Source organism: Drosophila arizonae, chromosome 4, assembly GCF_054131065.1.
Source record: "Drosophila arizonae isolate 15081-1271.41 chromosome 4, UAZ_ARI_1.0, whole genome shotgun sequence".
NCBI lineage: Eukaryota > Metazoa > Arthropoda > Insecta > Diptera > Drosophilidae > Drosophila > Drosophila arizonae.
This window is the reverse complement of record NC_142924.1, coordinates 6,019,725-6,043,855: the sequence shown is the minus strand read 5'-3', so window position 1 is coordinate 6,043,855 and position 24,131 is coordinate 6,019,725. Positions and strand designations below refer to the sequence as shown.

General features: G+C 34.3%; 3 protein-coding genes across 7 annotated transcripts in view; 2 read left to right on the top strand and 1 right to left on the bottom strand.

Moving 5' to 3' along the window:
- The first annotated feature begins 68 nt into the window (after positions 1–68).
- On the top strand, positions 69–4,521 carry rogdi (rogdi atypical leucine zipper). 2 transcript variants are annotated; one of them, XM_089467848.1, is made up of 8 exons: positions 69–430; positions 1,201–1,322; positions 1,761–1,924; positions 2,267–2,338; positions 2,433–2,564; positions 2,633–2,790; positions 2,855–3,185; positions 3,492–4,521. In XM_089467848.1, the coding sequence occupies exons 1-8, from the start codon at positions 420–422 to the stop codon at positions 3,558–3,560; spliced, it is 1,059 nt and encodes a 352-aa protein (XP_089323974.1). In that variant the 5' UTR covers positions 69–419; the 3' UTR covers positions 3,561–4,521. The 2 variants fall into 2 exon arrangements, with proteins under 2 accessions (XP_089323974.1, XP_017861331.2); XM_018005842.2 differs by lacking the exons at positions 69–430; positions 1,201–1,322 and adding an exon at positions 1,420–1,532.
- An 85-nt stretch (positions 4,522–4,606) lies between these two features.
- Positions 4,607–7,247, top strand: LOC108612818 (3 beta-hydroxysteroid dehydrogenase/Delta 5-->4-isomerase). The gene is made up of 4 exons (XM_018005834.2): positions 4,607–4,761; positions 5,790–6,138; positions 6,211–6,486; positions 6,542–7,247. The coding sequence occupies exons 2-4, from the start codon at positions 5,820–5,822 to the stop codon at positions 7,141–7,143; spliced, it is 1,197 nt and encodes a 398-aa protein (XP_017861323.1). The 5' UTR covers positions 4,607–4,761; positions 5,790–5,819; the 3' UTR covers positions 7,144–7,247.
- Positions 7,248–7,601: 354 nt separating this feature from the next.
- Rbp6 (RNA-binding protein 6) overlaps positions 7,602–24,131 on the bottom strand; it is a 205,749-nt gene continuing 189,219 nt past the window's right edge. The window contains exons 10-15 of one of the 4 annotated variants that reach the window (XM_089467844.1): positions 24,096–24,131; positions 23,892–23,975; positions 17,509–17,574; positions 16,492–16,733; positions 15,970–16,228; positions 7,602–15,047 (exon numbers count right to left, since the gene is read on the bottom strand). In XM_089467844.1, coding sequence (XP_089323970.1) covers positions 16,193–16,228; positions 16,492–16,733; positions 17,509–17,574; positions 23,892–23,975; positions 24,096–24,131 — 464 coding nt within the window. In that variant the 3' untranslated portion in view covers positions 7,602–15,047; positions 15,970–16,192. Of the gene's footprint in view, positions 15,048–15,969; positions 16,229–16,491; positions 16,734–17,508; positions 17,575–19,991; positions 22,630–23,891; positions 23,976–24,095 lie in introns of those variants that run through there. The other 3 variants (XM_089467843.1, XM_089467845.1, XM_018005838.2) reach the window with 3 other exon arrangements.

Genomic DNA, 24,131 nt, shown 5'->3' with positions numbered 1-24,131 from the left:
GCTGCTGCTGTTGTTTGCTGTTGCTGTCTGCTGCTTGCTGCTTGCTGCCTGCTGCCGTTGCCATTGACCAATTCGCCCGCTCGACTTGGCGGCGTTTTTCTTGGGTCTCTGTCGGGTTGGTTCAGTTGCTTGGCTGTGGCTTTTGTGTGCGCTTGCCGTTAGCTGCCAGCCAGTGTTGAGCTACGTCCGATCGTACGTCGCGTCCCCCCACCTCCCTTCCTCCCACGACTCACTCACCGCGCGCGCTAACAGACTGTGTGTGTTTTTGTTTTTGAGCATTTTTTTAAATTATTATTATTAAAATTAAAGATCGTGAGTCTCGTCTTGTCTCGTCTCGTGATAATATTAAGTAAAGTGTTTGCAATTGATAATAAAATTCATATTTATAATAATAATAAATAAATATTTAACATAGCAAAATGCCGCAGAGGTAATTTTTTTACCGTTATTTATTTATATGCATGTGTGTATACATCATAAAAGACGTGCTTGTTTATTTTGGCATTATGGGTAGCTTAAGAATGTGTTAAAAACGCCGCCGACGACTTTTTGGTGTCAATAAAATTTATGGCCACATAAACGTTCAAATAGGTTTCATTCTTTCTCTCTCTCTCTTGACATTGGCTTATCAAATTGGCGAAAACAAAAAGAACTCTGATAAAAGGAAAAATACAAAAAGAACTGCTGGGATTTGAAAGAAACTATGCGCGTGTTTTTACCTATACATATGTATATGAATATGAATATGGATATGAATGTGTATGAGTGTGTGTTTGCGTTTGTGTGCAAAGCGTCAGCAAGCTTTTTAGCATAGCTTGATAAGCGATTTTGTAATTGTAGCTAAAAAGCCAATGCCATATTTTAAGTAAAGTGCTGACACGCGCGCTGTGGGAAACCCGCATTACATGTAATTCAAGCGAAACGGGTAGAAAGAGAGAGAGATTCGCTTGCAACCAAAAACCAGGCGCTATAGCGTCAACAGCTGCTCCGATGGATGGATGGATGACTCATTCGACAGCCATAACAATAACAATAGCATTATTGCAATTAGCACTTCACACTGAATCAAATCGAAATCAAACACAAATCTATAATGATAAGGTGTTTGTTATTTTTCTGTGTGCGATCGTAGTGACAAATTGCTTAAAAAAATATCAACGTGTTATTTGTGAACATATCTTTTTGTTCAATAATTTGCAGCTCGACAACAAATTGGTCATTCCAGCCGCTACATCGACAGCGTAGTGGGCACTACCAGCACCATGTGCTTAATTCGGTGCCGGAGACGGCTGTCTTAACCACCCCTCCGCCTCTTCGAAAACGTAAGTATTATCAACACTAAAGCTTTGCTTGAATTTGAATTTAACGCGCGCAAGTTCAACATTCGCATGTCAACGCACATTCGCTATTGATACCTAGCGATAAGTCGATAGACGGTATTATAGAAAATTTTTTGCTAGCCAGGGCTGCAAACGTAAACTTGTTTATGATATATAATTACATTTTTAATAGTGTTAATTCAATCAATAATTGTGAGTAAATCAATGGCAATTACTTAAAATGAATTAGTGCATGTTTTGATTAATATGCAAAAATCTTGCGAATTTTCAAATTTGTTTGTCTGCTAGCGATGACACTGAATGACACAAACATATCGCAATATCGCTTCAAAAGATGCGTTCGCTTTTGTTTGTTCATTCATGAACAGCAGCAGTTGTTAAATATATATATACACTCAACATATCCAATAACATTTACAGCGCTCTCGTTGCAAATTGCTGGCGTTGGTGCTGCTGCTAACAACGGTGGTGCTGCAGCATTAGCTGACAAAACCAAACGGAGATACATAACAGCCCGCAAGAAGGCCAAAAGCACAATGAAAATGCTTGTCGTTGACACCGAGCGAGAGGAGGCTCTAAATTTGGTATGTATGTGTGCAAATATGTGTGCAAGTGTATGTGTGTGTAATTAAAAATCCATTCGGCCAAAAATGCAATGTAATTAATCAAGTGTGAAGTGTATGTGCTTTAAGTTAATTGATTATTGATTGTTTTGTCTCATTTCATGTTCTTCCTTTCTTCTCTCACCGAAATGCCGATATTATTGATTTGTACATGAAACGTGCCCTATTGTTCTTTGTTTTTGGGCTGACGACGACGACGACGCCGCTATCGCAAAATACACACGCACACGCACACATATACGCACGCCCTCAACAAACCCGCATTACAAACATATTTATATATATGTACATACATATATGCAGCAAATTGAATTCGAGTGGGTGCTGAGACAAGAAGTGCATGCGATACTAAAGCAATTGCGAACTATACTTGTGGTAAGCTATTATTATAATATCCTTATGCAATACAATCAGTTATAAATATACATATCTATATATATGTGTGTATCATAATTTATTTATCATTAAGGAATGCGCCCATCGATTTCCTGTGCCGCTGTATGATAACGAGGGCAAGAAGACTGAAAAGTTCATACTCAGCGTGTCGCCCGATCAGCTGAAGGCGGTGCTAACCTTAACGGGCGATGCGATAACCCAGGCAGTAAGCACCAATCATACATAAATAAGAGTATAAACAAAGTAATTAAGCCTCCACTTTGTTTTTTACAGGATATTAGCTTTAAGCTGTGCAAGGCGCCCAGTCAGACGCAACGTACCTCAATTACACACGATTCGCCGTGGAAGCTGCAGCAGGTGCAGGATGCTGCTAATCATCTGCAAACAGCAATCAATCACATTGACGACGTTGATGACTCTTATCACTTCAAGTGAGACTGTTTGGTGTTTACTTTGAATTTCTATATTTATAATTTAATGATTGTACACATGCAGAACCTCGGATGAAGTGCTTCATGTGATAGGCAACATTTTAGATGCGCTGCAGCGTGGACGCAACAGTTTGCTAGTGCCGAAGAAGAAGCCAATTGAGGAGCTAATCAAGGGACGCAATATGAAATCACTTGTGCCTAACCTGCCCGAAGATTTGGCCGTTAGCTTCTATCTGCAGAGCCACAAGCTGATCATAGCCGTCTATCAGCTGTTAAACAATCAAGGGACAATGCAATTTGATTCTCGCCAAGCGGAAATCGGTGTTCAATGGCTCAATGATGTACTCCTTCTGCTGATGAATGGCCAGAAACTGTGTCAGCAGCTGAAAGACAAGGTAAATACTGTTTCCTCCATTCCCTGTCCCTTCTCTAATTGGAGCATAAACCTAAAACAGTTTCCAATTTCGGCTGCCAATTGTAGATGCCAAGTTTAATTTGGCTATTTGGCAGTTCGCCATCATCATGATGCAGTTCTTGACTGTGACGCAAGTTGCCAATTAAGATACACACAAAATACATATTTATTTATATATATGTATATATATTTGTAAATGCTTTTATATATGAATAGGGTGTAAAAATTCATAGAAATGATTTATGAACTATTTTTAATATTTGATTTTGCTTTTGCACTTTTGCAGATATCCGTGTTTTCAGTGTACAAAGATTTTACAGTTGGTTCGCGTTCGCCATCAGCTTTATCGTACTGAGTGGAAAGGATATATGTATGTGTTTGGCTGAAAAGGATAAACAATATAACAACAATAATAGCTTATAATGAAAACGTACTTGTAATAGTTAAAGTAAATAATGTTAGTTAAAGAGTTGCTCTTTGTGACCGCATACCGTAATACCTATTATATATATACTGATATATATATATATATATATATATATATATATATATATAAAGAGTTATATATACACCTAACTAGTTTAATGAACACACAATCAACATTCATATATTGTTCATCGCGCGACAATTGATTAGTATAGAATTTGTTTTCATTGCTTCATGTCACACTCCAATTTATGCATCTAAATGCAATAATGTAACTAAAAGAAATGTTAGATAATTATTAATGATTATTTATAGTTTGTGCGGCAGAAGTGCGTACATTAATATTATAATGATATACTATATAAATATATACTATGATATAAAATTCAAGTCAGTTAGTACTTAACAGATTGATATCTATATATATATACAACATGCATACATACATACATTAACATTATTAACCTTACGATTTGAAACTGAACATGAACATTAAAATATATTTACAGAATAATGTTGTAATAAACCAAACCAAAATGTGAACAGAATTTTTAATTATACTAAACACCATTTTGTATTCCATGTATATGTATGTGTTGTTAATGTTTAAGCGCGCCTAATCTAATCCAAAGTCATTTGTATCAACGGCCTTTTACTTCTCGTTTACTTTATATTACTATATGTATATATATATTTATAATATATATACTATACTATATGAAGGGGGATGCAACGAAAACAATTACCAATGTACTTACTGAATATTGTAATTTGCCTGTGTAATTCACACGATTCGTATGGAAGATGAAATTTATTTATATAATCTCTAAGCGTATTTAATGTCCATATTCATTTAATTGTTGTTGAATAAAAAATTGAATTTTACCAAATTGACAAGTGTACTATTTAAATTTGCGCGCTGTTTTGCTTGAAATCCGATGAAAACTTTGACGATCGCTGAGCTCTCGTGTTACTTATCGATGGACATAAGTTTTGACATGTGGCAACGCTGTCAGATCGCTTACAGCTCAGCCCGTTCGTTGTCAAGTCGTCAAACAGTTTTAAGGCGGCAAGCAAAGCAAACCGTTGCAAACGGCGGATCAAAACAAACAAACAAACAATTTTTCGTGGTAAGTGCAGGTCGGTGTTTATGGGAATTTCGAGAATTAAAAGTGCAGTGGTCTATGTCTAAAATGCAATTTACGTTGCTAAAAGCAACTAAAAATCAAAAGTCCAAGTGCTAAAGCCCAGTCACTGTGCGCAACCATTTGACGCATGTATGTGGTAATAGACGCGGAAACCAGTTCGTTGTAATTATTTGATGCTAGTTCGTATTTTGTTGTTGTTGTTTCTGTTGTGTGGTAATCACAGCTAGCCCAGCGTCAAGTCCAGCAGCTACTCTTTGATTTGTAGCTTTTTGCTCAGCTGCTGCTGATGCCGCTGCCGCTGCTGCTGTTGGTCCAAAAGTGTTGAAAATGTTGACCCTGGCCAAGTAACACACAAAGAGGAAGCAAAGACAAAACAGCAGCAATTTCAATGATATTTCTATTGCGAAAATATGTATATATGTAGTTAAAAATGCATTAATGTTCATTTTTAAAGGTGTAACGGTAATTTCATAGAGATCATACTTTGGCAAGAGCTGTGCTCCTTGTGCGATTGTGTGGGTCTAAATAACTGGCGCCCTCTCGATAATTAATCGCATTGTCTTCATTGAAATCCTTCGATAATTGGTGTTCTCTCAGTGGCTTACTTCGATAGCTAATTGGAAGGTTCTTAATAATTATTTTTTATAAAAAAGTTTGGCTTCATCTGGTTTGAATCGCTGATCTGGTTAAAGCTGCGCCGTGTCTTTATTAACATAACAAAGCTGCACGTAAGCCATGCGCTATAAAAAACCACCAAGTCATTTGAAAACGGCTTTGCTGACCCCGGACGAAGGTCTCTGCCGAACCATGGCTATCTGCTTTAGTTATGAGAGCGCGAATGAAGGCTTGTTTTGATGCGCTGCGACCCGATGCTTGGGTAATTGAAGCAGCGTTTTTTATGACACTCGCTTGACCAACTCAGTTGTTGCGTTTATTTTTATGGCTACAGTGTGCTTTTTAGCACATGGTTACTTAACGGAATTTCATTTCTTTGTTTTATTATTTTCTAGTAAGAGGTCGAGTTAGAGACATTAGACGCAATGGGCAGCAGCGACGGTGAAGTGGTGCTCGTGACGGGCGGAAGCGGCTTCCTGGGCCAACATATTATCAAACTATTGCTGGAGCAGCACAAGGAACTGGGTATCAAGGAGATACGCTCGCTAGACATTGTGCCATACAGTAATAAGATTGGTCATCCGGAGACGCCGATGCTACGTACATTTGTCGGCGATATTGGAGGAGAACGTGAGAGTTTGAACAAAATCTTTGCTGGAGTTGAAAGTGTCTTCCATTGCGCTGCTGCGGTTGATATATCATATCCGCCCAACTATGAAGAACTGGAACGTGTGAATATAAATGGTGGGTTTGCTAGTCACTGCATTTAAGGATAGTAGATCATAAAATAATATACTTAAATATATGTATTGCTAGGCACTCGGACTGTGGTGGATCTGTGCATACAGCAGAACGTGAAACGCTTGATTTACAGCAGCTGCACATCGGTGTGCTTTGTGCCCTTTAAGGGACGCAGCACCTTCTCGGCGGTAATCAATTCTACAGAGTCCAAGACGGACACGCCCACGCTGGACAGCTCTAAGCTCTGGGAACAGGATAGCGAATTTCTAATTGCGGGCTATGCATCCAGTAAACTGCGTGCAGAGAATATTGTGCTCAATTCCAATGGAGCACCGCTTCAGAATCAGCTGGGTAAGCTCAATATAGTCGACTTTAATCCATATATACTAATATTTAATTTACTTAGATTATCTGGCCACCACTGCAATACGCGCACCTTTAACTTATGGCGAATGTGATCCACATTTCATTACCACCATCTTTGACTATTTGTCCACTCGCAATTGGGTCTTTCCGCGCGTTGCTGGCGTCGGCGGCAAACAACAGCTGGTTTATGCTGGCAACGTGGCCTGGGGACACATCTGTGCCTACAAGGCGCTCAAGGTGTCCAGCAAGGCGGTGAATGGATTACCTGTATTCGTCACCGACGACACGGGCATCAATGATGTCTCACGCTTTGTGCAGAAGATGGCGCTGCTGGGCGAACGCTTCAAGGTCAAAACTAGCTGGTGGTATTTGCCACACTTTCTGTTCTTCTTCTTGGCCATGCTGTGGGAGTTTGTCGTGCGTGTGGCCTATCCCTATACCAAATATCGCATACGCTACTCACCACGGGCCATTGCATCGTATACCTCATCAATGCTCATGTACAATCGTCTGCGCGCCTCCATACACATGGACTATGTGCCGCTGTATGATCCAGATACCAGCGCTGAGCGCAGCGCCAAGTGGTACGCCAAATGGTGGGATGCCAACAAGCTGGCCAAAAAGTCCAAAAAGTCGAGCTGAGCGTGTACTTGAGCTATGTTCATTATTAATGTTATGTAAATGCTAGCCTTTTGTTAATTCTTTTGTGTAGGAAAATTAAAATAAATCTGGGTGTTATCAATGTACATATATGCTTACATATACTAAACTGGTTAAACTTTTTTGCTAGTTTTATAATGAAGTCATTGAGGCACTGACTAGATGATTAACTAACTACTAATTATTGGGAATCCAGCTGGCAAGTCCGAGTTGATCTTTGATTGACTGTAACTTGATCAAATGTAGTTTGATTACGAGGTTTACCTTCTTGAACTTTGAATTTAATATTCTGAGCATTCTGGAAACCCCTTTAGCCCACAAATGAGAACACATTGATCGAGTTTTATGTTTTTGAACAATGTTCATATTTGTTTATTAATCATTATGAATTAATTTATTTATTTCTTCAGTTATTTCATTATAATTTGTATTATATATACTTTTTGTTTTTTTTTTTTTTGTTTTGTTTTTGGTTTTGTGTGTGTGTTTTTTTTTGTTGCTCTAGAGCCGTTTTGTTTTGCCATTGTTTTTTAAACTTATGTACCATTATCTTAACTTATAATGCCATTATTTAAATTGTTTTCATTTCGCTTTTAAAATCATGTTTTATTATAGTTTATATTTATTCATTTATTTATATATATATATACGCATGCATAATTTTGATGTCGTTTATGCTTACGCCGATTTTAAACAGCTTGAATGGAATTTTTGCTTTTCTCTCTGTTTCTTCTTCTGCTACTGTCTCCCACCTATAACACCTGCTCACAGATCTTAGAACTCGTCATCAAAATTTTTCTGTCCTGCTGAGAAAATAGGTTTCAGATGTTCTTTTGCTAAAGTTCTCATTTTCATTTTCAATTCTTTTTTTGAATACATATTTGACTTGATATTCTCTGTGTGTGTTAAAAACTTTTACAATTTATTGTTGTTCGAGTGTGTGAAGTGTGTCCGTGTGTGTGTGTAATAGGCAATAATTGCCAATTTTGAATGATCCTCCTGCCTCTGCTTCTTCTGGCTGTTGTGTGCAAGGGTCCTTATAAATAATTGAATTACTTTAACCATCGGCTTTGTTGCTTTTTTATATGCTTAACATTATTGAATTTAACTATATGTTTATTTGTTTGTTCTTGGTTATATAACTATTATATAAATATATATATATATTGTATACGATTTACATATACATATACATATATATTTATATAGATATACAATTTTGCTTTATATATATATATATATTATATATATGTATGTATATATGGGCATATATTTTGCGTTCGTATGAAGTTTCTGTTTGCCTTTTTTATTTCTTCATATATAATTGCATATATATATATACATACTTGTAGTAAATATACAAATTCGTTACCGGATTTCTTTATAGAAATGAAAAAATTGTTTTCCTCTTTAAATTCTCGTTATGCTTTCTATTTATGTGTATGGCTTTTCGCACGCTTTGTTTTCTCTTTATAAATTATTTTAAATTTTTGTTATAATTTTTACCTTGTATAGTTTGCTGTAAGTGTATATAGTACTGTACCAGTTGTCGCATAGCTATTACACTGTCCTACACGCATATACCATATATGTATACATACACATACATATATACACACACATTAGCAATGCCGCTCTATTACATTCTCAATCATCACTCGATGCCCAAATGTGTCCAGCTGGGACTTAGTATCTAGACTAAATTTCCTTTACTTTTCCTTTCTTCCCTTTTATTTTATTTTTTTGTAAAGTATACGCATTCCAGATCCAGTGTGTATTTGAGTGTATGTGTTTTTTTAATTGATTTTCCATCCATTTCTTAATTACTTTTACTTACATAGTAGAATACTTACAAACTGTCTTACGCTTTATTAACGCGTTTTATATAAATGTATCTTCATTTCTGTTGAATTTTGGGATTTTCTTCATACATATATATATGTATATATATATATATATATATATATATATATATAATTTTTAAGATTCCTTCGACTTGTGTATAAAGTATTAAAATGATTTCATTTTTGCTGGTTACGCATTTGTAAATACAATTTTAACTTCACTGCCGTCCTTTGTCATTATCTTTATCTTAAACATTTCTCATGTATTTCATAATTGTTTTTTTTTTTTCTTTTCATTTTTTTTTGTATATATTAATATATATATTTTTTGTTTTTGTTGTTTTTTTTTTTCGTATAGTATAGTGTAAAATATATAAGAGATATTGTCAATATAGTAAAGGTGTTTTTGTCAGCAGGAGTACCAACTGCAAACTGACATATTCCTGGGGGGAATTTCTTACTTATAGCAAAAATAGTCAAGTGATCGTTCGTATGTAGGTTATTTTGTATGCAATTCTTTACCAAGTATGTGTGAGTATGTGTATATGTGTATGTGAGTGGTTGTGTGTGTATGTGTGTGTGCGTGTGTATGTACATATGAATGTGTATAAACAAAAAAACTGAATTACGAAATGTTTGTGACAATAATTGATTGCTATCATATAAAAGCATTGTCTTGCGCCGTTCTATGTGATTCTCAGCGTTTGGTATGCTTGTGTGTGTGTGTGTGAGTGTGTTTGAGTATGTTGCATATGGTAAAAAGAAACATCGCTAGACATTTGTTTCAATTTGTATCTCGTTTATATCTCGTATATTTTTGTTGTCGATTTACTCATACACATAATTAGAACTGATATGTTTATATAAGACAATAGAATAATAATAATCATAATAATCATAATCATAATGATAATCAAGAGAGCTAAGAGCATTAAACGGAAAGTAAGTCGTATATAAGTAGCTACCAAGAACTTTTACACATTTGTCTTCTGTCTTTTCGTAATTGTATTTTTCTTCATATTTTATGTTACTTCTTTTTGTTTTTTTCATTTAAAACTATTTTACATATTACTTTTTGTGTTCTTCTTCCATACTGTTTCTCCTTTTTCGTGAAGCACAAAATTGACTTTTGACTCAAAAAACGGCGTTTTTGGCTTAAAGTTAAAAAATCTTTTACGGCATGTACTTATGTATTTTTGTTTTTGTTTTTATATTTGTTTATACATATTATTCTCCTCTTAGGCTCTCTCTCTCTCTTCCTCTAGAGACTTTTACTCTTTGTTTATATTATTCTCAAATTTAAAGCTTTTGCGCCTGCGCCGTCAAGTTTTCCTGTTCACGTTGACGACGCCTTCAGTAGAAAAATAATGAAAAATGTTTTTTTTTTTTTATCAATTTTTTTTTTCATGTTTTATTTTTGTTTAAAAAAATGTGTTTGCTTGTCTTTTTTGTTGCTCTTTGTGTTTGTTTGTTGTTTATTTTACTGTAACATTTTTAGTTTTGTTTTGTTTTTCATTTTTTTCATCTAATTGACTGAAATTGATTTTGTTACAAGGACGCATTTCATTTTGGTTGTTGTTGTTGTTGCTTTTGTTGATCCGGTTTACCAATAGAGTGTTGTGCATGAAGTTGTTTGTTGTAGTTGTAGTTGTTAATGTTGTAGTTGTAGTTTTTGTTGTAGCTTGTCTTCAGATTTGCTTTTAACAATATAGAGCAGTTCTACAAATAATATCGTATAAAGCATTTTCTTCTACACATAACGAACGTTAACAGGGAAAATGCTAGAAAAAATTCAACAGTACGCTTAAAGCTGATTTTGTTTTTGTTTTACTTATTTACTTCGCACATCAACATCGGGTTGTTTGCATCGTACTATATAAGTATATATATGTATATATATATAACCGACAACACTTTCAACAATCAGTCCATGGACGCATTGCTAAAAGCCTTTCGGATCGAGTTCGATATTTTTGTTGTTGTTTTTTTGTATCGGTTTATCGACTTAGAACATAGAAAAATTTACTAGCTGACTGCACTTTGGGCCAGCAAAGATGTTGCCTACTCAATTTTCTTAGTTTTTTTTGTTTGTTTTTTTTTGGTTTTGGCAAAGCTGCCTAGAAATGATTTCTTATGGGCTTGGGTAGCGATTTCGATTACTCAAAATCCCCAAATCGATAAACGAGATTTAGTTACTACAATGTGTGTGCTGCTTCTTCATCTTCTTCTAGGACAGTCCAAAAAATGTTTACAAGTAATTTACAATATGCATATATAATATTTTGTTGTGTGTGAGAGAGAGAAGCATTTCAACTTCTTCTTCTTCTTCAATAATATTAAATGTATATATATATATTTGTTTTTTTTTTTTTTTTTTTGTATATATATTTTAATTGTATATATATTTATGTATATTTATATATTGGTGTATATTTAATGTATTCAAGTTTTTGTTGTTGGTTTTTTTTTCAAACTTACTTAGCTTCTTCCTCCACTGCTTCTTGTTGTGGTTCTTCTTCATCAGTTTGTTGTTGTTTTGAATTATTGCTTTTAGAACGTGTCTTAAAAATATATTTATTTATTTATAATTATATACGCATATGCCTTATATATACTATATATGTATATATAATATAACATTATACGTTTCTGCAATGCTTCTTCCTTCCTCTTTTTTTAACTTCTCGATATTCAATTTCTCTGTCCCGAATTCGACATTTTTTTTTTTTAGTTTTTGTTTCTTATTTTTTATTTATGATTTTTTTTATTTATTTATTTTTTTTTTAACAAATAGTTTTAGTTTAGCGTTAAAGTAACCATTGCCTTGACTCCCTTGCAGATTGTATGTATGCATGCATATGTCTACACACATACGTATACATAAGTAAAATGTGTGTGTGTATGCTTGTGTCTTCTTCTTCTTCATCAGCACTTAAGATATAGATCTCGTTATACTGGATTGCCTCAAGCCGATTCAGTTATATATTATAATATATATATGTAATTTAGCAGCTTACTTTCGCCTATCTAAAAATGGTTTTCTCTTTCTATTTTTTTGATTATTCATATTCATATATATACATATGTATATATATTATTGTATTACTGGTGAACCAAAGTGTTGCGAATCCATATCTAAAAAGTATCCAACTACCTGAACACCCATACCATTTCAATTGTCTGTCTGTCTGTCTGTGTGTGCTTATTGTTTCTTCTGTGTTTCTCTGGCTTTTTCTTATTATTTGTTGTCAACATTATAAACGCTATAACTATATTTGTTGTTATTTGTAATCTTCTGGTTTTGTATATCTCTATATTTATATCGTATTTGTTTGGTTTTCTCTGTTGTTCTTGTATGTTTTCTTTCTGATCCCGAGACTTTAACTGGCAAAGTCCAGGCGAGCGTTGGTTTGACAATTTGGCAAAAAAGTTATGAAAGGAACATATTGTATTTTGCTGCTTCTCAGATTCCTCCTCCTCTTCCCGTTAGCTTCTTTCACTTCTGTGAGTAATGCTAAAATCTCAGACAGACCAAAAAAAGCGCAATATATTGTGTATTAATTGTGTTTTTTTCTCCTTCTTCTTCTTCTACACTTTCTTAATTGTCAGTTAGTTTTTGTTGTTGTTCCAATAATTGAATATAATATATATATATATATATATATATATATATATATATATATATATATATATGTATATATATACATACACACATATACATATACACATATATATTGTTGTATATAAATATATTTTTCTATGACGCCTTCATCCTCCTCTCTCTCTAGTCTTTTTCACTATCCTGTCGTCCTGCCAGTCTCGTCATCCTGGAGACTCGAGACATGAGACTAGAAAAATTAATTGCACATAATGTGGCCTGCTTTTATTGAATATGTATGTATGTGTGCGTGTCCCTTTTGTCCTTGGAACAGCACTACATATACATTTTTTATTTATTTATATATATTATTTTTTGTTTTTGTTTTTTACCCATGTTCAACTGGCTTTTCTTAGTTGTAATTGTCTTTTTTTTTTGTTTTTTTTTTTGTTTTATAAATATTTTATTTACTTAAATGTAATATATATGCTGTATGTATAATAGTTCATTGTTATATTTGCATATGCGCTTAGATTGTAATTTGTTTAAGTTTTTTGTTTTGTTTTGATTCATCAGTTGTATGTGTGGGTGTGTGTGTGTGTGTGTGTGTTTAGCAAATAAATTGATTTATGCCTCGAGTTATGCGAAATTCAATCTCTCAATTGCGCTCATAATGAATGCGATTTTTACTTTTCTTTTCACTTCTCTTCTTCTTCTTCTTCTTTTTTAACATATTTGTCTAACTAACCATATGAATTTGTTATTAATGAACACAAAAGAGTTTGCAAGTTAAAAACGAAACACACATTTGATTTAACAAATTATAGTTGAGCTGTTTCAACTCAGTTTTCTCTTCTTCTGCTTCTTCTTTTGGCCAATAATTTTTTCTTTTGGATTGTACTTTAAAATAAATTCATAATTCATAATTTGCATCTAAATATCTTCATCATATTTTTGATTTTTGATTTAGCAACGAGAAGAACTGAAATGTTTATATACTTATATACAGAGTATATAATATATGTATATATACGGACAGATATATCTCATCGATATAGAGACATCTTGCTCTCTCTCTCTCTGTCCTTATATATATTTATAGAGAGATATATCTGATACATATAGAGAGATCTCTCTCTCTCTCTCCCTCTCTATTTTCATATACTCTGTATTAGCAAATGTAGGGCATGCCCGACTTGCCTTAACAAATAAATTGCAAATTTTTGTTTGATCTTTTGATTTGTGTAATTCGTATTTTTGTCATCATTTTCTTCTTCATCGTTTGCTTTGTATATATTGCAGTTTGTACATATATATAATTATATATATGTGTATATATATATTTGTTAATCGACTTTTAACTTTAAAAGTTACAACTTAACTTTAAGCATAGCAATAATAATGTTAATAATCATTTTACTTGTAATAATACGCAATTAAATAATAACATATTTCGCTATTATTGCAACATTTGTAACTTTATTTGTTTTGGTTTTTAGTTATTAATTAATATATTTTATTTTATTTTTAATTTATTTTAATTTGTTTATTTTTCTTTTCTTTTTTGTTTTTTGGTTTCACTTAAAACTTTTCGGCTGCCGGGCAAAAAAATTGTTGCCTTGCGCCCGGTTTGGCCTTGGTGTGTGTGTGTATTGGTGTGTCTCTTGTGTGTGGGCGTGTGTGTGTGTTTGTGTGTGTAACGGGCACGCCTACTGGCAACGCCTTACTGCTGCTGCTGCTGCTGCTGCTGCATTTCGTTTAATTTGCATTTTAAACGATTTTTGCTGCACGCGTTGCACAATTTTCTTTTTCGCCTTTCTGCTTGCTTATTTGATTATTTGTTAATATTGTTGTTGTTGTTGTCATTAAATTAAAATTAAATTGTTTTTACGTTATAAATTGTATATGCATACAGGTGTATGCACATATATACACATACACATACATAGGTATGTATGTATATATATATATACATATATGTCTGTGTAGTGCATAAACGTTAATTAATTAATTGTTGTGTGTGTGTAAGTGTGTGTGTGTGTGTGTGTTGGTGTGTGTATTTTTGGTTTATATCATACTTATTGCTGTGTTTTGCTTGGCTGCTTAACAGATTTTATTTTGCTTTGTGCACAAATTTATTACCATGCACAAGCTTAAATATATTATATATATATATGTGTGTGTGTTTGTGTGGGTGTGTGAGTTATATACGCAGCTTTACTTTATATATATATATATCTATATATATATAAACAGTTACAGTTATTTTGCTGTTGTCAATTGTTGTTGCTTTTATTGCTGCTGCTGTTGCTGTTGCAGTTGTTGTAGTTGTAGTTGTAGTTCTTGTTGTTGTTGTTGCTGGTGTTGTTGTCATTGCGGTTGTTTCGGCGCCACCTTTATTTTTAATGGTATCCATTTGTAAATGCCGCAGGAATTAGTGGTCCCTGTAAATAGAACGTTTCGCATGGCACAAAACAAATACACACACAAAAAAATTATTCAAATAAAATGCATTCGGCGAGCAACAAATGCACACAGACATACGTATATAGGAAAGTTATTTAACATTTATAGAATAGACATATATATATATATATACATACACATAGATCAAATAGATGTATATATATATTTATAAAGTGAAAAGTATTTGAGATAGAAAACAAATTATTTAATTTACTTAGAAAATTTGTTTTTTTTTTTTTTTTTTTGGTTTGTAGACGAGAAATGTTAATTTGTAACTTGTGCCAAAGTTTTTCAATTTTCAAAAATATATATTTACTTAATATGTTAATTAATTTATAAAGAAGTATGACTATAAATAGTTTAAATGTATATTTTTCAAAATTATTAAATAAATAAATATAAATATAAATATTTATATCTGTTAAGTAAATCGGTATTTCATACAAGGAATTTTTATATATAAAAAAAAAAAAAAAAAAAAATAAATAAATAAAGACATTTGACGTAAAATTCTTCATAAAAACTTTGCCACAGGCTTCAGTAATGAATATGTGTTTGTGGGAGTGTCTGTGTGTGTGTGTGCGTGTGTATGTCTATTATGATGGATGTTTGTTAGTATCAGCGCTTATATTAAATATTTGATATATAGTACATATTGTATATAAATCATAATTGACCTAGAAAACTGTGCTTATAGAGTGACGTGCATAAAAATAGATTTTTTACTTAATTCTTTTTTTTTTTTAATTTGATTTTTTGACTAAATTTTTTGTTAACGTAAATGTAATTGATATTGGTTTTATTTATTTTTCTATTTTGGTAAAATATATAGTTTGATTGATTAATAATTGAAATTGTTATTGGAAAATAAACACGCTGTAGTTTTGTTGGTGTGCCTACCTTGTGCAACTGCGTTTGTTATATAACTCATATTACTTTTTTCTCTCTTTTCGTTTTTCTCTTTTATATATATTTGTGTATATATGTATATATATATTTTTCGATTTATATATATAATTGTATATACTTTTTGCATTTGTTTTTGTTTTCTTGTTTTATTTTGCTTGCTTTTTTTTTGGATTTTGTTTTCTTTTTTTCTTTTTTATTTGGGTTATCAGTCTTTTTATATATTAGCCATCGCAAAGTTCAACGAATAAATCTGTACGAAATGAAAGAGAAATACATAGTACAATATATTTATGGGAGGTCAACGCAATAACTAAGTAGCTAAATTATTTCTATATATGTATATATATATTTTGCTTAAGTAATTTAATTGTGTTTGTGTTTGGGGGGCGGAGACGGCCATTCGTCGGCATCGATGAACGGCAACGGACAAAACACGCCCCCTTTCCGTTGCCCACTCCCCCCTACACGTCTATTGATAGTTGATTATCTCGTGGAGAGGCTCCTCGTACTTACCGGGCTGTAGTTCAATGGGGCACGGCTGACGGCTATGGGAAAGCCGGATGGCTGCGGACTGGTGGCCTGTACGTAGCCCACATTGTCGGCCCCGGCCGAGCTGTACATGTCAATGGTTGGTCCGGGCGAGTTGGTAGAGGGAAAGCCCTGCCGTGTGGCCGTGGTGGCGGCCGCTGCATGAGGCGAGGCCGACGGACCGAAGCTGTGGGCGGCAGCAGCAGCCGCCTGATAGTTGTTCATCACTGCAAGCAAAGGAGAGCGAGAATTCGATGAGATTTGGAAAGATAACTGAGATATACTTATGCATTAATATGGGAGATGAAAATGAATGGAGCTGAAGCACTTTGCTTATAACATTCAATTGAATTGTAAGCCTATCAGTAATTGTATGAATCTATTGAAATAGGATATAGGGGAATGTCTATTCATGATTGAAATATGAAATGGTATGGGAAATAAACTCGCTATGCGAGAACCTATCGATAAGATTAGGCATAAGCTATTGATCGCAGTATAAGTCTGTGAAGCCTGAGCATGAATATAAGATTTAATTTAAATACTATTTGAAATTGAAGGACCATGAGCATACGTATCGTAAGCTGTCTATAATTGTATAGTCCATAATTGTATAATATACAGTTGAGATGCCTATTGAAGTTTGTTAAGTGAAACGATGGAATTGAAACACTTTAAGTAGCAGAAGCAGTAGAAGTCTATCAATGAGAGTATGTAGCTAACGGTATAACAGATTTGTGTGGAATTTTTATACAGTATACAGTGAAAAAGAAATGCAATGGAATTGAAACATAATTCATTGGCGAGGTAGACATGCGACATATATTCGATGAGTAAAAGTAGAGCTACTTTAAGGTAATATTTTATAATGCAAGAAATGTCATCTATTTCTATTTAATGTTTCAAAGGAGCCACGAATTCCGTTCTCATAAAGCATTCATTACTTTCACTAATGCCATTCAAATCTTATAGTCATTATAAACCAAAACTTTTGCAACTTACCTGACAAAGCCTGTGTTAGTAGTGGTGTATTATTGTTGGGGGTCAGCTGCCCATTGGTTAGATCAACTGCAAGTGGCAAAAGATTGCGAGAGTTGTACATTAAATGGGGGTCAAGTCAAATGAAAGACAACTAGTTAAGAGTTTGGGTACATAAAAAAGAAATACCTAGGAATATACACATATATAGTTATGAAAGTCATCAACGACTGAGCTCTAAGTGGTATATAGGTATATATAAGAGAAATCAAACTTTTACGATTATAATTAGTATTAGGTAATGTAAGTTGTTTATCATTTTCTTTTCGAATGTTGTAAGTGGAACAAACAAGTCAAACAAACTATTTAGTATATATATATACGATTAACTAACGCTGCATTATAGAGTAAAGGAAAAACCCGAGGCCCACAAATCGAAATTCCACAACTAATGTTATTTAATGGAGCTATATATAGTATAGTTATAGATGTATGGGTATAAAGAAGAGAACTACACGACAGAGCCAACTTGGAAGGCAGGTTATGAAAACACGAAAAAAGAGGAAGAAAATAACACAAAAAGTGTTTCTGCTGGGTTATTAAACGAATGTTGTTGTTGTGTTCCTATGAATGGTGGGCGGGCAGGAGGACGAAGAGGTGGAGCAGCAGAGAAACGAAATACAGTTAGAACGCTTGGCTGCGGCGCACTTTGCTTTTTTGGGCGCTTTTACTGTTATCATTGTTGTTGCTGTTGTTGTTGTTGTTGTTGTTGTTGTCACGGTCACAGCTGCTGCAGCAAGTAAAAATACGCCAGCGCCAATATTGAAATGACAACAGAATGGGCATGGCCAAGGGGGTAGAGGGTGGGAAGTGGAAATGGGGGCTGTGGGGTGTGGGAATGGGGGAATAGGAAACGGGTTGGGGCAGGACGCATAGACAACATTGGGCTAAGAAGTAACGGGTTATGGCTAACGGATTACGGGCTAGCAGGCAAGGCGCATAGGAGAGAGAGAGAGAGAGTGGAAAGGGGGGGGGGGGGATGTGAGGTGGGGTTGGAATTGTAGCAGTTGCATTTCCTGCGGAAACACAAAAATTGATGTAACGTAACGTGACGTAACGTAACGAGGCGTGGCTATACCAGACGTTTGCTTATGGTGCTCGTTGTGCGTGTTAGTGTGTGTGTGTGCGTGCGCGTGTGTCTGTGCGTGTGCCTGTGCGTGTGTGTGTGTGTGTGTGGCGCCAATCAAGTTTGGCTTACGTTTAGTTTACGCTATTTTCATTTTCATTTTTTTTTCTGAGCGCCATGTTGTTTTCATTAGCAACCGGGCAAAAGCTGCTGGCTATAGAGATAGAAATAGCGGTAACTGCCTTTTTCTAAATAAATAAGTTTTTACTTTCATCTATATAGCTATGTTTTCTTTTTTTTTTTTCTTTCGACGGTTGCAGTTGCCGTTGCCGTTGCCGTTGTTGTTATGGGCTTCCGGCAGGGGCAGCTGGTATTTTTCGTAGTTGTTCAACTTGTGGTTTGGTAAACAGCACGGTTTGTTGTTTAACAAGATGGCAGCGTTGTCAAAACTTGAACGATTTACCAACACTAAGGCAAGAGGAGGACAAAGTCGATGAGACACGCAAAAACGCAAAACATGAACTGATTAAAAACACATTTCAAGAGCTACGCTTAAATTAGGTGAATAACAAAAGAAATATGAATACAGAGAAACATAGAGAGAGAGAGAGAGAGAGAGAGAGTGAGATAGAGATATATATAGTATGTATATGTTTACTTATGACTATAGATATATGAGCTATATAACTTTGCTCCATTTTCCAACACTACACAATTGGCTTTTTAAATTAGTGTGGACTAAGACTAGTTGCTACATTAATTAGCTTAAATTTAGTTTACAAATAATTTTTTTTTTTTTGTGTTTGTTTTTGGTTTTTTGATTTTCGTGTATGAACTACTATTAGTTTAGTTATAGTTTCTAGATTGGTTAGGACTACACACACATATTTATATATGTATACTATCTAGAAGGTATGAGAATACATATGAGAGCTACTGTACTGCCGCCGCGCAAGCAGTTTACAATTTGAGTTTCGATTGCCCATGATTTATTTAGTAATTTATTTATTTATTTATTTTTTTTTTTTCACTAAGACTTCAGCTAAATATAATCAATTAACAAACTAACATTACATTTAATAATTGGAAAATGTGTTTGCGTACAAATATATATGTTTATAGAGAGAGAGAGAGAGAGAGAGAGAGAGTATATATATATAAAGAGAGATTATGCTGTGGGATTATGCAGTTTTTGACCATTTTTAGCTGACCTTGTTGGCAGTTGTGGCGCATCTTCAGCTGCTTCTTCATCTCCTTCATCAGCTACTGCTGCCTCTGCTTCATATTGCGCATACGCCTCGTTGATCCGTTTGCTTGCTGCTTTTCGCTTTCAAACACTAATAAGTCTAAAGAGCTAAGGCTACAAAATCATAAACTTGGCTTTGTTTTTTTTTTGCGGATTTTATTTCCATTTTTTTTGTGCATTTATTTAGTTAATAACTTTTTTTTTTTTGTTGTTGTTGCATAAGCAATTTCGAATTATGCGTTTGGCAAATTTTCGTTTCATCTTCTTGGTTTGCTTTTGTTTTTGGTTTGAAGCGTTTCTTATAAATCACAGTATATACGTGTAAAATACATAGATATGCGTGTGTGTGTGTGTGTGAGTGTGAATGTGTGTTATATAAGTAGTTAGTTATGCATGTGTGTGTGTGTGTGTGTTTGTTAATAAATAACTTGCAAGCATTTTATATATATATGTATGTATATGTAAGTTAAGATACCTTCAAGCAGTTTTTGCTGCTTTGTCCTTTTGTTTCATAATTTATATTATAATTTTGCCAAAAATCTTGTTGCATTCAATTAACTAATTAACAGCTTTTCTGCCTTTGTATTTGTTTCTTTTGTGTGTATACGTGTATATGTGTATTGGTAGCTAAGTAAACGAACTTACATTAATGGAAAGGACATTAGAAAAATTGCATTTTTCATCAAACTTAAACTTTGCTCTTCGAAAATGGATGGACATTAATATTGTATTTCATTTTTGTTTGATTTTGTTGTTGTTGTTGTCACATTTAAAAATTGATTTTTTTCCATTATCATTATTAATATTATTGTACAAATGAAATTAGATTTTGATTTGATTTTTCTTTTGTTGTGTATAAAAGAAATATTTTTAAACTTATTTTTAGATATATAAATGTTTTCTTGTAGATATAATATGAATGTGTGTGTATATATATATGTATATAGTTAATGTTTTATTCATATATAGAGATTTTCAATAAAAACTTGTTTTTCGCTCATTTTTGGTAGAAATTGTTGTTGTTGTTGTTGTTGTTGTTGTTGATTCAGTTTCAGTTTCAGATGCAACAACGATGAAGGAATTTGTATGCAGGATATGCGATAAATGTTTATATGGGTATGTTTATATGAAGTTGGAAGGATTTCATTTATTTGATAGAGAGAGATAGAAAGAGATAGAGAGAGATGGAACTGAAAATTCAACTAATTAATGAACTTTTGCTAGAAATCTGTGCACGTTCGTTGATTATCTAAAAAACTCAGGGGAAACGAAAAGCAAATAAAATGCAAAATGCGAAAAGAAAAACAAAATTCACATTATGCAGGAAATTAATTAAAGGATAATAATATGATGCTACACACACATACATGTGACAGGCCTGCTAAAATGTTGTACTTTTTATCTAAATGGGTTTCTCATCCGTGTATGTCTATGTGTGTGTGTGTGTGTGCATTTGTTTATTTTTCGTATATCGTCGACATTTGGGTTTCCCACTAATTTATGCAGATGGACTACAAATAAAAAATTTGCATTTAAATGCGCTAACTGTAAAATAGTTTTATTTTTATTTTTTTTTTTTTTACAAATAATACCAAATGGGAGTTGTTTAATGAGAATTAATGGAAATTACAAATGGTAGCATATACGGAGTGTTTACTGCATGTACGTGTACGTGTATGTGTGTGTGTGTTGTGTCATATCTCTACGGGGTTCTCTACACGTTTATGCGATTACGTTTAGCCTAAGGTCTACATATGTATCGAGTATATATGTATGTATGTATATAGTAAATCGAAAGAACTGCACTATAGATACGCCTGATATATGTGTATATAGAGATTGGGTATACGTAACTAGTAGCTCTATAGGGGCTCCTCTATCTAGGCAGTACAAACAAATGCTAAGTATGTGTATTTAGTAAAGGTCTAATAAGTGTCCGCTATGGTATATATGTATATATATGTGAGGGCCAGCTACAGTGTGTACACACATATATGCGCCAGCAGCACTAAATGTGATTATATATATAGTATGTATATATATGTATTCTCGTTTGTATGTATGGGTCTGCAATTACAAATAGTTGTATAAGTTCTTTATTAGATTCTGTTTGGTTTTGGTTTTGTTGATAGATTCAATATTTGTTTTTACCAGAAACAATCTAAGCTAATAAATTTCAATTGTTGTTGTTGTTGTTGTTGCTCATGTTGTTGCTGTTGTTGTTGTTGTTGTTGCTGTACCTACTTGTCACAGTACAAATGATTTATATAAATTTCTTTCTTTTTTTCTGGTTTGGTTTGCGTATTGTCGTTGAGACCAAGCGAGAGAGCGAGAGAGAGAGAGAGAGAGAGGGAGAGAGAGAGAGAAAAAGAACAAAATGGCAAATGAAATATTAAATACAATATCGCCGGCCTCTCGCTTAGCTTGAACTGGTTCTCGTTAGTCGTTTATACCGCTCTCTCTGGTTATCTGGCCTTTATGGGTTTTTCTTTTTCTTGCATTTTTTTTTATTTCTTTCGTATTTATTAAAAATTGATGTTGCCCAGAAATTGGGATTTGATTGCGGCGGTGCGCGCTGTCAGCGCCGTGGCCAGCGGCAAAGTCAGCGTTTGATGGTGTTGATGGTATCCCGTTTGGGGCTGATTGTGCACGGCAGCGGCAGCGGCAGCCGCTGCTGCACCGCCGCCAGCGGTGCAATTGGCGGCTCTGCTGCGGCTCGGATTCGTGCTACATGTGGTACCATAACTTCTACCGATGCCACAAATAGTTAAGCCTACAAAATCATATGAGACACAAGATGTAGAGACAAAGAGAGAGAGAGAGAGAGAGAGAGAGAGAGAGAGAGTGGGAGAGAGACACAGAAAGAGAGAGAGTGGGTGACTAGGCTAGGGTTGGGACGAATGATATTACAAATATTTGCATTCGTGAATTTTGGGACAAGTTTCTTAATCTGTTTTCTGAATCTTTCTCTACCCTGATAATCGTTTATCGTTTATCGATAACTCTGGCTAGTGTCGGATTTGAGTAGTTTCAAATGTTTTGCCAACATCCGTTCCAACCCTAGCAAAACTAAAGAAAACGCAATAATAAGAACCAAAACTAAAGATGGGAATGCATGAAGAGGCGAGGTGGCTCTAGTACTAGCAAAGTGTTTGTGGATCATGATTTTTGCACAGTGTATGCGTGTGGCGTGATGTGGGAAAGCACAAGGCCAAGCAGCATCAATGAATGTGCCTAGATAATGCAAATATATCGTAGGAGCTGCTTCGCTTGGGATTTTAATTTCAGTTTAGAGTACGATTTGTGCATTGATATGACGAACGCTCAAGAGTTTGTTTTATTTTTACTTTTTAGAGTTATAAGATGGTTTGAGATTTATTAGTTCAGATTTTGATATAATACTCGATCGAAAAAATATCAGTTTAGATCATAGAGTCAGAGTTGCTTCTAGGCCGTGCTGCTGGCTGTCGTTGGGGCGACCAAATAATCACCGATCAGTATACGATTCTCCGGCATTACGCCCATAACGCCAGCTATAAGGTTCGAGAGAAAAAAAATAAATAGAGTAAGAAGAAAAAGAAAAGCAGAAACATAGAAGAAAAACGAATATTTCGAAAGATACGGGTACAACGAATCATATAAATAACAAACGAAAGTTTTCGAGCGATAGTTAGTATAATATGCTAATTAATCATGTTACATATATGTGTGTATATATGTATATGTATTATAGCTAATTGTTTGACTAGTTAAACAAGGCCTTTCGTCATATCAACTAACACAAATTGCAATGCGGGAGAGGCTTTAGGCTTTAGCTTTAGTTTAATTTTAGAGTAGTCACAAAATGCACGCCAAATACATTCACACACACACTCACACACACACATACAGACGGAGTCATACGCACACGGGGCTTACGACATATGCATAGGATACACTAAATGACCATATATATTATAAATAGTTAAGGTATGTGTGACGATGTATGTGTGTGTGAGACAGTGAGAGGGAGAGTGAGATAGAGTGTTGACTTACCAGTTGGATAGGGTAGTCCGAAGCTGGGATAACCCGAATAGCCGCGACCAGCGGCATAAGCAGCATACGCAGCTGCGGGAAAGCCTGTGAGGAAGAAAGAGAGAGAGAGAGAGAGAGGGAAATTCAGTTAGATAAAATTGTTTCAAATCCCATCGGTACTTATGGCTAGATCTTATGTCTGGGCTATTCGTCACAAATGCTTACCTTCGGGCAATGTCCCCAGACCCCACATGATGTTAT